We start from the raw sequence: 12,531 nt of genomic DNA on the forward strand, positions 1-12,531 counted from the left end.
TCTGCCGGGCGGTGACTGGGGTCTGGGGCTGTGTGTGATGGGTCGCGGGAAGGCACGGCTTTGGTGGAGAGCCGCTTGCGGGCTTCGTGGGGGCCAGGCGCCCTCCCTCCGTTCTCCTACAGGAACTGTCCTGGGATGTGATCGGAGTCGGCTTCCGCAGGGAAGTGGAGGCCCAGCTGGGCTGAGGCTGGGGGGAAATGGAGGGCGGTCCTGCACATGGGACGGTGCTGGCGGGGGCTCCTCCAGCTCCCCTGGCTCGGCGCTCCCGGGCCGTTCTGCCTTGGCAGCGTCTTGCGTTTGAAAAACACCGAAGGTAAGATGAACCGTCGAGGAGGAAGCCTTTCCAGGGGCACGGGCATCACCGTGAGGGGCACTGACGGGCCTTCCAGGTGCCTTCCCACCGGCGGGGGGCAGGAAAGAGGAGCGCTCGCCTAGGGGGCCAGGCCCGCTTCTTAGGATTTCATCCTGGTTGCATCAACTTTCTGGGAGGGTATTGGTTCGCAGTCTGAGGGCACCCTGGGGTCACCTGGGGAGTCACAGAAATTCAGATCTCGGGAGTCTGGGGTGTGGCCTGGCCACAAGCATTTTAGAAGCTCTCCCTCCGGGTGATTCAAACGTGCAGCCCTGGCTGCAAACCACCAGCTCCAAGGGCATCGCTTCCATCCGGATGAGGAAACAGACCGCGAGGCTGGGTGACCTCCTCAAGGTCACGCGGCAAGGAGGGCCAGAGCAGGGCCCAAGCCCTCGTGGCCAGGCCGGGACTAGAAAAGGGACCATCTGGCTGTTCCCCGTCCCCCCAGCCCTGTGCCCTGCACCCAGCAGCCGCTCGAGGACCCTGGCAGACAGGGGAGGTGGAGGAAACACGAAGGGGGTGGGAAGCAGAAGCCGGCAGGGCGCCTCGGCCACCCCAGAGGGAACCGGTGGCATGTGCCGGACTGGCAAGGGCAGAGGGACGTGTTGCCGTGGGGACACCGGTCTGGGGAGGGCATGGGAGCTCGGCCGCCGGGGCAGCGCCTTGCTGCCGGCGGGAGGCCCTCTCCTTCCTGCGGCCTGTTTTGGTGGATGAAACTCTAGACGGAAGCTGGAGCCAGACAGGCGGGCAGACGAGCGCATTCTCTTCAGGGCGGCCTCCTCCTCTCTGGGAACAGGACGGGGAAGGGCAGGGCCTGCCCAGGCTGACCCCAGACTGGGTTTCAGGCCGTGGTGGGGGTGGGAAGGAAAGCCCCCAAGCTGGACGCCGAGGTCGGTGCTGGAGTCCAGTGGGAAGGGCTGAGTCAAGAAGTCCCTAAGCCCCTGGGCTTCCAGCTCCAGCACTGGCTGTGGGCAATTCTGCCACGTTTCTGGCAGATTCCTACTGCCAATGACTGCGACCCACCCTGAACCATGGACGGCAGAGGACTGGACCTTGAGCCGTGAAAAAGGCTTCTTTCAGGTTTCAAAACCCATCAAAGTTCTTTTTACTGATCTACATTGCCCTCGGTGAAATGGAAGGTGGGTATGATGCACACAGGGGCTCGCTCTGGACCACGCCGGTCTGCCCTCCCACAGGAACAGCGCTGGCCGTGGGCCCCGCTGCGCAGCAAGGTGGGAGGCGGAAGGCTGCTCCCTTCCACAGCTTCTCTGCTCCGCAGCTTGACAGCCTGGACCCAGGTCGCGGGCCCTCGATTCTATTCACTGGGTGGGGGCAGGGGGTCCATCTCAGGCGCCACTCTGGCTGCCACGTCACCTCTGGGGAAGGTGATGAATCCTGGACACGTTGGCTTGGAGAACTGCAAATCTCTTGGTGGCCGTGCGCACCAACTCCTTCCAGAGACCTCAGGGGAGTGTCGCGAGGGTCACAAGACAGAATCAGGCATGGCGAGTGCTCGGCGCCAGCTGTCAGGGTCTGCCTGCTCACGTGTCCTGAAGCCAGGCAATGGCTCTGCCCGCTTCCCTCTCTCCCCTCCCTGGTGGTATTAGAGGGGCCCTCCTGGGTGCCTAGCTTTTAGGAGTGGTGCCCTCTCTAGGTCACAGCCAGACTTCCGTGGCCCTGTTGAGGCTCTAAGGGAGGTCTGGTCTGCACTCCCGGTGAGTCGGCGGGGACAGAAGAGCATCCGGAATCCGAAGATGAGCTCTCCGAGCTTTTGGACACAAGCTCTTGGACCTTTGGTTAGGAGATGTGGGGTGAACCGTGAGAGTGTAAACAGCGTGGGTGTCCTAGAGGGGTTGCTGCTGATCAGAGCCCCAGCGATGGCTCTGAATGTCACTGAGTGGGGCCCAGTGTCCGACACCATCGTGGATGCTCCGTGGGTATGACACACCTTTTCTGTACGATGCCCCTGGAGTAGGATGTGTGATTCCCTTACGCCTGGTTTACAGATGAGCACATGGAAGGACAGGGGAAGGTCTCACTCCGGACAGACAGGCCTGGTGTCTGCCCAGCTGGGGAACTGAACAGAGAAATTCACATCAGGGAATTTTTCAGACAGCCTCGAGAGGAAGTGGGGATGTTGAGAAGGAAAAGCAGCAGCAGGAAACAGCCTGCTTGCAGGTGGGGGGTGGAGCTCTCTTTGACGTGGAAGGGTAAGTTTCCAATAAATCAGAAACTTGACCTCTGACCACCATTGTCTGACGGGGGCAAACACTCCTCTAAGTTCCGTTTGTACCAGTCTTTGGGATCTTTCTAAAGATATGATGAGCCTCTCCCATTTTGTCTGCTGAATCTAGGGGCTGTGATACCCATTTTACTCAAGACTCTTGATTTCCAGGGTCGTAAGCCCAACTTGAACTGGCTTAAGCAAAAGGGAAGTGCGTTTCTCCACATCGGCAGAAGGGGGCCATCGACTCCCCCAACAGCAGCCTGGCACTCCTGCCCAGAAATCTTGCGGGGGGCACACGGGGCTTAGCTTAGCCTGTCCGGTGCCCACCCCTGGACCGCACAGTGTGTTGGGAGCTTTGGGGAGAAGGGAGAGCCGGGCAGACACCCCACCTGCAGTCGGCCGCAGCGGAGGGATTCCCTGGTGCAAATGCCGACGGCGTGATTTCCCGCGTTATCAGCTGCCAGATACCGCGGTCAAGAAGGCACTGTCGTCCAGGTCCATTGAGCAGACGTTTATTGAGCACCTACTAAGTGCAAAGCACTGTGCTAGGTGCCAGGGGAAATACAAAGAGTGAACACAGACGGTCCCTGCCCGCGAGGAGCTCACAGTCTAGAAAGGGAGGTGAGACACGGTACACAATCAGCGGCGGTGACACCAGCCGGCGCGGCGAGTGCCGAAAGCCAGACACAAGTGCTGTGGGTCACAGAGCGCCGTGGGGTTGCTTCTGGTCAGAAGCATGGGCAAGGGTACAAAGGGGACGCAGGCGGGGCCTTCGAGGGGGAAGCCACTTGGGAGAAAGGGCATCTCTAGCAGAGGAAAGACGTGCACGGAGGCAGGAGCCCACGGGTAACTGCGGGAATGTGTGGGCTGCAGTGCGCGACCGCGGAAGGGCTACTCAAAGTGGGAAGTCACGAGTGGCCACGGGGTGGACGGCACAGATACGACACTCGGGAGGGCTGGGCTTGCTGCTCTGGTCGCGAGGCACTGAAGATCACTGAACAGAGATACGGGTGTGACCAGCAATGTGGTTCTGGAAGATAAATCTGGGAGCACTGTGGAGTCTGGGAGGGAGAGGTGGGCTGACTGGTCACGGGCCGCTGCCCCCGGGAGGCCCTGACAGCATGACTGGTGGGTGCTGGCAGGACTAGGACAAGGGGGGGACTTTGTGGCAGGGTGGGGATGGAAAGCGAGGGACAGATGCAGGGGGTGGCCTGGGGAGGAAGTCTGAGGACGTCACAGGGCTTCCAGCTGAGCTAGAAACACACTCCTGCACTGCCCAGTGGGGACACGGGGAGCTAGGGAAGTTACGGGGGAGGAAAGCCGGGGTTAGAGAGCCCTAAGGGAGAGTACACTATCTCACCATGTGGTCCCCCGATAGCCTGAGTGGGAAACACCCAGGGAGTTGGCCGAATGTTCCGATTTCCACGCTTTACTCCAGGGCCACCGAATAAACAGCTCTGGGGGCTGTGCCCAGTAATCGCAATTTTTAGTAAGAGCTGCCCTCCCAACCACTGAGTTCCATGGCTGGTCCAAAGTTTGAGAACCACCTGTCAAGAAAGAAAAGGGTCTCAAGGACTGGCCTTCCAGTAAAAGAAGAGAAAGGAATGAAGAACATTTGGGAGGGAAATCTCAGAAAATGGGGAAAATAAGGACAACCATATCAAATACTCTGGTCACTGAGTGTGGACACGAAGATGGAAGATTGAGAAAAGGCCTCTGAATTCAGTAACTATGTGGTCCCTGGTGACTTCTCCTAGACTATTTCCACGCGGTGGGATGAGGGCCAAGTTTGCAATACAGAAGTAAAGAGCGAGAAGGTGAGGGAGAGCGGCAATGCATGGAGAGGGTTCTTAGGAGAAAGCAGGGGATGTTCGTGAAGGATCTGCAGTGTAACAACGGGGATAATGGGGAGGTAGGTCATGAAGAAACAAACGGCATGAGGCAGAGTGGCTGCCGGAAGAGAGCACGGTTGGGACAGGAGAGGGACACGGCAGTGCTGGTAGAGAGCTGCAAGTAGGAAGGCCACATCTCGGAGGTGCCTGGACGGGGCAGGCTGGGAGCTGAGGGAGAACGGTGCCCAGGCCCAAACTTAGGGGGCCCAGTGCCTGGGGCATCTCCTGTGATGGAGGAGGGTGCTTGGGAGCACGGCTTTCTCCGTGAATCATATTCCACAAGTGCCACCACGAACCTAAGGAAGCAAGACCCCAGCCCTCCTCTCAGGGACCAAAAGCTGCAGTAGGCCTGAGTCCCTGGCGAGACTTCCAAGCCACAGCGGAGCCCGCCAGACACAGCTGACCCGTCATCCAGGAGATGACGGCTGAGATGCCCGCCTGCCGTCCTCTAGCCCGCAGCCTACAGGGTCTCAAACACAGGCTACTGCACGGAAAGGTCAAACAAGGCTTTTTTCTCCCGGCGAAGGCAGCCGGGGCCTGGGGAAGAAGGCAGGCCCGGGACTCATCCTGTCTCCCCACCTACTGAATTCTCTAACCCCGGACCACCTCTCTCTGAGCAGCAGACACCCGTCTGCTGCCGGAGGGGGCATCCCCTGCCCTGCCCCCTCCTTCGAGGAAGGCCAGCAAGGACAGGAGGCAGAGCCGGGACACGACCGCCCGAGGAGTGGCAGAATGAGGAAGCATTGCTGCCGAGGCCTCCAAGGTGGCTCGGAGACCCCCCGCTGGGGGCAGACCACGGAAGAAACACTGGAGCGGCGTCCACACGGAGCCTGGTATTAAGAGAAGGTGGAGAACAAGGAAGGACTCTTTTTTTTAATGGTTTGAAAATGGAGTTTTTAAATTTTCAAGTTTCACAAAGAACTGTGACTTCTGTGTTATAATTTATCAAGGGAATTAACCCACTTAGTTGCCTGCATCCTTCCTTCCCGTACCCTAGAAAGAGGAAAGGGGCAGGTAGAGCCCTCAGAAACAATACTAAGAATACGGAGGCTTAGATAACCCAAAGGTCTAGGGTCAAGTCACTTCTAGGGTCTAGGACACTCTGGAATCCCCGGTCTAGCCAGCCCCACATGGCGTCACTGGAGGCGCCGTCCTCTTCCAGGAAGACCTGTGTGGCTAAGCCTGGGCCAGCAAGGTTTACTGCTGGGTCCTTCTCTGCAAATAGGAGAAACGCTGGATTGGCAAGGCTGTCAGACCAAACCTCAGCCCGGAAGATCAGAGTCACTGCGAGACAGCCCTAGCCCTCACACGTCTGCCACGCTTTCACAAACCACCAGTTCTGAAGCTGAGGCACAGGGGCTGTGACTGAGTCACTTCCTGCCCACCTCAAGTCTCCTACCTCCTCCACATCCACAGCTGGGCGGGTGACGCTGGCCACCTGCCCCGAAGTGGTGGCCGACGACCAGTTCCTCGTCAGGAGGCATCTTAAAGGCATCGGGAGAGAAAACATGATTGAAATACAAGTCCAGCCACCTGGAGGACTCTGGATTCGTCCCCTGAGGGAAGCAGGGGCTGTATACACCTGGAGAGCGCCTCCCAGGGAGCCACCAGCTCTGCTCGTGGCCAAACAAAGTCGAAGAACAGACCGGCCCCAAGTCCTCGGTAGCTGTTTCTGGGGGCTAGGAGGGGCATGACCCACAGGGCAGACACGAAACTGACCGTGAGCAGCCTGGGAAGAGAACAGGTAGAAAATACAAAGCCCTTTGAAAGTCCAGAGAACGGTAAAGATGTTAATTACCCAGAAAAAGAACTTCACGGACACAGGATTTGAGCAACACTGAAAACACAACACTGAGATACCAATGCGGATGGACTCAGTGGAAGCACGGCTGAGGAGGACACGAAAATGACAAACACAAGGAAAATAAATAAGGGCCGAGCCCCCACGGCAGCTACTAATGCTATTTATTGGCTTGGGTCATTCTTGAGAATAGAAAACCACTTTTTGGCAAAGCTGCACAAACTTCGCATGGAGGCTGTGGACACAAAATTATGTAAGAACGGGGCTCTTCGTGAAACTTCCTCACATCCCACTGTAATCTTCAGAGGCTGAGGCATGACTTCTAGAGTCAGGCCAGGTATAGCGAGGCCTCAGCCTGGTAAGTGTGTCAGAGCACTGGATGAGGAGTCTGGTCCCTGCCCAGCTGCTCCGCAGCTGTGGACCTGGGTGTGTGTGGACGTGAGCACGCTGAGCCTCAGTTCCCTCTTCTGCAGGGTGGGAGGGGAAGGAGGGTGGGACTACCTGAGTTCTAGAGTTTCTTCTCGCCCGGACGTTCTGGGAGTCTAACTGTGCCCTGGTCATGAGCAACGGCTAGGCACAGGTGCCATCTAGTGGCACCACCTGCCCCCTCTCACAAATGGCTCCAACAAGAGACCCATGGGAGCGAAACTCCTAGGACTCTAATTGCAGGGGTGAGGGCAGAGGAGGCTGGGGGGTGGTGAGCACACTTCATGTTAGTGGATGTTACATAATCATCTCAAGAAAATATACTTTAAGAGGTCTTGCTTTCCCTAAGAAAGCAACTCTTTTTTTATTTAGAAAGGCTAATCATATCCATTTGTCAATATTTTCAGCTTTAAGGAAAATAGTTTAAAAAACATAAAAATGTAAATACACTCAAGAGTAACTGCTATTAAACAGTTCTGAACAGGCAGAAAATGTACTTTCCTTTTACAGAAAATGTTAAATCTGTAATAGCAGCATAATTTATATATAGAAAAAGCTGGTTTTGAAAACCCAGATTTTTTTATACACAAAACATCTGTTTTCTTTTCTATACACTACAACAGCATTTCCACTGGGAAATCGGTCTCTTCACATTACGTGGCTTCCTGCTGCCGCGGGGACACCAGCTGGAGCGGCTTCAGTCCAACACCATGGCAGACAGCGCGTTCAGGTCTTTCATGTACGGATGGGCCGCCAGTATCTGGTCGATTTTCAGTCTCTGCTCGGAGTCCGGGAAGATCTTCAGAAGGGCTTCCCTCAGCTCGCTGGTTTCCGCAGGAGACCTCTGTGCCGGCATGGGCACGCTCTGCTGCATGCTGGGAAGGTTCGGCAGGACTGGAAAGCGGGGCTGCTGAGGAAGCCAGTGGCTGGGTGGGGCGCCCTGAATCCGGGAGGGAGGCTGGTGACTGGTGCTGGCTGCCTGGGTGCCAGGGACTCTGAAGCTGGGGTCAAACATGCCCACATTTGGCAAAGCGTTGAGGAGGGGCTGCATATCTCTGTGAACAGAGTGAGTCTGGTGAGTTGGGTTAGAAGAGAAATGAGAAACCTGTCAAAAGTGGTCTGCTGCTGACCTCGAGGCTGTGCTGCTGCTCGGCTTCTGAAAGCAAGAGGCCCAGAGAGCGGTCCCCGTGGCCTGGTCACGATGGGGACGGAGAGCCCCCCACGAGCTACCCCACCCTCCTAGGTCTGCAGCTACGAGAATGGACCCCAGCCAACTGTTGGCGCTAAGCCTGGGTTTGCCAGAATCACCTGAGAGCTTTCAAGGGATGCAGACAACAGGGTCTTACTCTTCTGGACTCCAATTCTGTGTGGGGCCCTGGTTGAAAGGGCTTAGAAAAAAGAACTCCTTTGGGGACGCAGCCACTTCTGATGCCTCTACTCCCTCCCCCTTCTCCCCTCCCCGTCTGGGCGAGGTGTTGGCACCCACAACCTATATGTTCGTGGGTGTGTGTGTTTATGTGTGTGTAAAGGGCATTTGTCTTGTTAAGAAGCTTCCCAGGTGACTCGGACTTGCAGCTGAGAAATGGGGCTGGATGAACACTTTTCCCAACTTCAAAAGCTCAACTAACTTCAAAAGTTAGACCCTCTGTGAGGGGTTATTATTAACTTCTTACTCAATGAGTTAACACATTGTAAGAGTGGTTAGGTGTGCAGGCAGGACGGACCCTGCTGCCATGCTGCTGAGGTGTGGAAGGAGCCAGAGAACTCTCTTTCCATTAAGTCTGACCCATGGGCCTTGATCCTTGCACACAGGCACCAGGTCTTAAAAGCCCAGTGGAGATGCAACGACACTAGGCAGCTGTTAAAGTGGCTGCCATTCCCTCGTGTAGGTAGAGAGGCAGAACCTTGGGAAGTAAGCCCTCCTCTACGTAATAAAACCCAAAGGCTCAAAAGAGAAATGATTCGTAAGACCCAGGAGCTGAAATCCTGCTGGTCTCCTCTGTACAAATACCTCTGTGTGAACTACCCCCAAATCCAAACCTAGAAAGCCGACGGGACCCGGTTATAAGTAAAAAAGACCAGCTGTCCATCACTGGGTCAAATTAAGGGCCAGCTGGGCACACACAGAACACTTTAGTGAACAATGTCCAATACCTGAGAATTCTGAAAATAGAAACAACCACCAGCAACATATCTTCAAAACAACAAAATTAAAACCCAAACTACAACAAAGAAAACCTAAACTATCAAATCAGTTTCAGATGAATATGAAATACTGGCTTCTCCATTCAGTGGAGAGGGAGTCAGTTCCCCAGGCAGTGATTCCTGAGTAAGTAAATAACTGGAGCATAACAAATTAAAAAAGCAAATGATTTTGGAAAATGAATATAAAAGGACATTCACACACAACGAACCTAAGTGGCATTTGCTAGTAAGTGACCGCCCCCAAAATCTGCTTCGTCTTTTTAGACCTACAGAGAGTCTGGCTCCCATCCTCTCCTAGGATTAAAACCAGAAGGACCACAAATGAAGATCTGGTCTTTGAGGTGTGTGCTTGATTCATTTTCATATTTATTACACCACCACTCAGTCTAAGGCTAAGGAAATTCAAAGTGCCCTCTTCAGTTCTTCAGAGACCTCACTAACCCTAAAGCACGAAGAACTGAACCAAGTTTGTAAATACAGAACAACGTGAAAAAGCAAATACCTAAGGAAGACCTCCTTCCGAAGAAAGTCTTCTAAGCGAGGTCCGCTTCTTCCCAGAGGGTCATCAGGAACCATAAATATGTCCCCAACGAAGGTATACTGAAGCAATCTACAACACAGAGTGTGATTATAATGCTGGAGAAAACGTGAAGCTGTTACTGCCGCAGGAACTGAGAAGAAAGGAGCAGTGGCCACCTAATTCCAAGACAACAGTCACCTATAAAATTAGAGGGCTGCTTCACTGCCGAACGGAAAAAAACCGACATTCAACTGAAACCATCTGAATTTCTCTCTTACAAATTCGGTGAAGTAAGAGACTTTTATCGGTTGGCCCTCACATTTCTTATGGAGACTTGCAGATTTTTTATCTGGGATTAGGAAGCAGCTGCTTCTCCTAATAAACTCTGAAAACAAGATTTAAAAGACTGTCAGCTTAGGACACAACAGGTGCTCAAAAGGTTTTACTTTTGAATAGTTGTGTGTACAGGCAAACCCACTGAAGAGAACCTCTTAAAACAACAAAACAATATGATCTATGAGGAAAGAAAATCTGAGATCAGCATGATTTAGTAAGTTTGGGCTAGATGTAAAAAAGAAAAAAAGGCCACCAGCTTGTGTTTGTTGTTCAGACCTCAGTTTCTGCTTTGTTTTTTGAGTTCTGAAAGCAATGGGCTGGTGTACAAACGTGAGTCCTGACTGCATTTAGACCTTTCATACATACATAGAGGAGTGTCCAATAAATACTGACAGTGAGTCCAGGGCAAAGATCCAACAGAAACATGTCCTAGGAGAGTAATGGCTTGTTAACTGTGCCCAGAAGGTCAGAGACTGATTCTCAGCTCCACGGTCACCAATAGCTTATTAACAGCATGTGAGTCAAAATGCATAGAGTAATTAACTCACACCCGGGCCTTACAGCAAAGAATTTTTCTCTAAAATCCTCTAATGATTTAGCAAAATACGAATATCAGACAAGGCGCAACTGTGGAACCCCAACAGAGGTAAATACCCAGTTACACCTGTTACATACTACTTATGCACAGCTTGAGGTATGCTGAGTCCTGTTTTTAGATCTGTGGCATACGGCACCCCTCCCTGGAGCCATCACAGCCTGGCGCTGTGGGGTAACTTGATCAGATGATGCTTAACAGGAAGTCCTGGAAGCCAGCGTTCACTGATCTTCAGGCAGGTGGACACATTCAGAGTATCATCACAGACCAAACACATCTGTGAATGCTCAACTCTTGACTTTATTCTGGATGATATTCAAACACGTTTTCAATATATACGATTAAACTGTGATGGTAAATGGCCCCGAAAAGCATCACAGATTAAAAAGCACAAATACTCTTCCCACTCCCGAGAAGTGAAAACTCAATCAGCAGGTTGATTTTGGTTGGTCCCATCCTCTTACTGGAGTCACAGCTGTCATTACACCCAACCTTCGTATTTCCTGGCTGCTTCAGGCACGGATGCCTAGTGAGTTGCCGCAGTCTCCCCTGGCATCAGGGCAAGGCCCGGGTAGGAAGCCATTTCTGCTCCACTACACTGCTAACAAGAGTTAACTACGCCATAAACACGTGCCTCCTGCCTCCTGTGAGGGAACACCGATCTCTCGAAGACACCCTGTAGCCACCGCAGCATGCCCATACATCACCCGCTGGGTTTGCGGCTTTGTACTGGGACCCCCACTTACCCAGAGGGGCCAGCCATAGTCTTGGACAGGGATGGGAACGGGGAGCACAGTGTTATGATACTTTGGTTCCCTAAACTGCTTTCTGCGGGGCCAAGGTGGACACAAAACCAAACCAAACAATAAACAACAAAAAACACTTAACCAAAGACAAAGAAGAAAATATTACCTTTTTGTAATAATTTCTCTCCAAGAGAGTGACTCAGTCACAAATTCTCTGAAGTTATCATTTGTTACAATTATGCCACCAGTTTTGTCCGCTAAGTGTAGTAGAAACCTATAGTAATATAAGAGGTTAAAATGGGCAAGTAGGCATTCTGGCTTACAGAAGCTATAAGAAAACAGAAGGATGTCCTCTTCACAGAAAAATCACCGAAGAATTTAACTATGGCTAGGAGGTAGAAAAGTTAAGCCCTTGTCAGCTGAAGATCAATCTGAATACTGAATACCTCTGAAATTATTAGTGTGATTATAAATGAAGGTTTGGTTTTCATACAATATTATTCTCTTTTAAAAAATGGTCTCAACCAGGATTTACACATTTTTCTAGAAAAGCTGTATTATCAATAGATAGTGGTCATCAGATGATGCATGAGGACTAAAGTCAAGAATAACTTTGAGCTGACAAGCCTGTGAAATCACTATTCAAGTTTTGGTTGCTAAGCTACAGTACTCTGGTTCTAAGACGAGCTGCTTGACAAGTCAGCCTTGCATTAAAAAAAACAAAAACCCATAGGTTCACATCGTCTGCTCGGACGTGAGATGTCTAGAACTATCATTCTGTTTAGCCCAGTTACAGACTGACTCAAATGCCATTTATGAGAAACTGCACTGGTGATAAGGAAGAGTAAGAATTCAATATTGAGAATTCTATTTCATTGCTGGAGATTATTCATGCTCAGACCCTCTTACTGAGAGATTTGTGAGGATAATAATGTTGAGTTTTATCTCTTAGGGTGACCGCATTTGTCTAAGGCAATGCAGACAAAGACGACAAAACAATACATTAAGAGAATCACTAGCAACGAAGGTGCGAACAACTGCTTTTACTAGTGACAGTGAATACTTCAAAGGAATTAAAAAACAAGCCTCATTAGTTTCAGAGGTCTTAGGACGCCTTTGATTTATTAGTGAATATTTTATAAACGATTCCTAGCTGGCATGAATTTTAAGTGGTGATGTTTGCTCAGAAGGTTATTAACAAAACCAGTAAGGCTTCTGAGTGCACGTACCATGAATCAAGACAGAGATCCATGTCTGCTAAAAGCCCCGAGTCATATAAATTAAGCACAAGCTTAGTTAGTCTGCATACTTGCACAGGCTTTCCAATCCTGCAGGTGTGCAGCTACGGTGTTAGAGATCAGAAGGTTCTTCACGAGCCCAGCTGCCCACCTGTCCCTCCACCCGAGCACTGTGGGGTCTGAGGCTAGTATC

General features: G+C 52.1%; 1 protein-coding gene across 2 annotated transcripts in view; it reads right to left on the reverse strand.

The window, feature by feature from the left end:
• Positions 1-3,075: 3,075 nt before the first annotated feature.
• Positions 3,076-12,531, reverse strand: part of N4BP1 (NEDD4 binding protein 1) — a 46,873-nt gene continuing 37,417 nt past the window's right edge. For both annotated transcript variants that reach the window (XM_026494715.4, XM_044382368.3), the window contains exons 5-7: positions 11,267-11,374; positions 9,406-9,513; positions 3,076-7,753 (exon numbers count right to left, since the gene is read on the reverse strand). In XM_026494715.4, the coding sequence (XP_026350500.1) occupies positions 7,396-7,753; positions 9,406-9,513; positions 11,267-11,374 (574 nt within the window). In that variant the 3' untranslated portion in view covers positions 3,076-7,395. The remainder of the gene's footprint in view (positions 7,754-9,405; positions 9,514-11,266; positions 11,375-12,531) is intronic.

This window comes from Ursus arctos, unplaced genomic scaffold (genome assembly GCF_023065955.2).
Source record: "Ursus arctos isolate Adak ecotype North America unplaced genomic scaffold, UrsArc2.0 scaffold_19, whole genome shotgun sequence".
NCBI lineage: Eukaryota > Metazoa > Chordata > Mammalia > Carnivora > Ursidae > Ursus > Ursus arctos.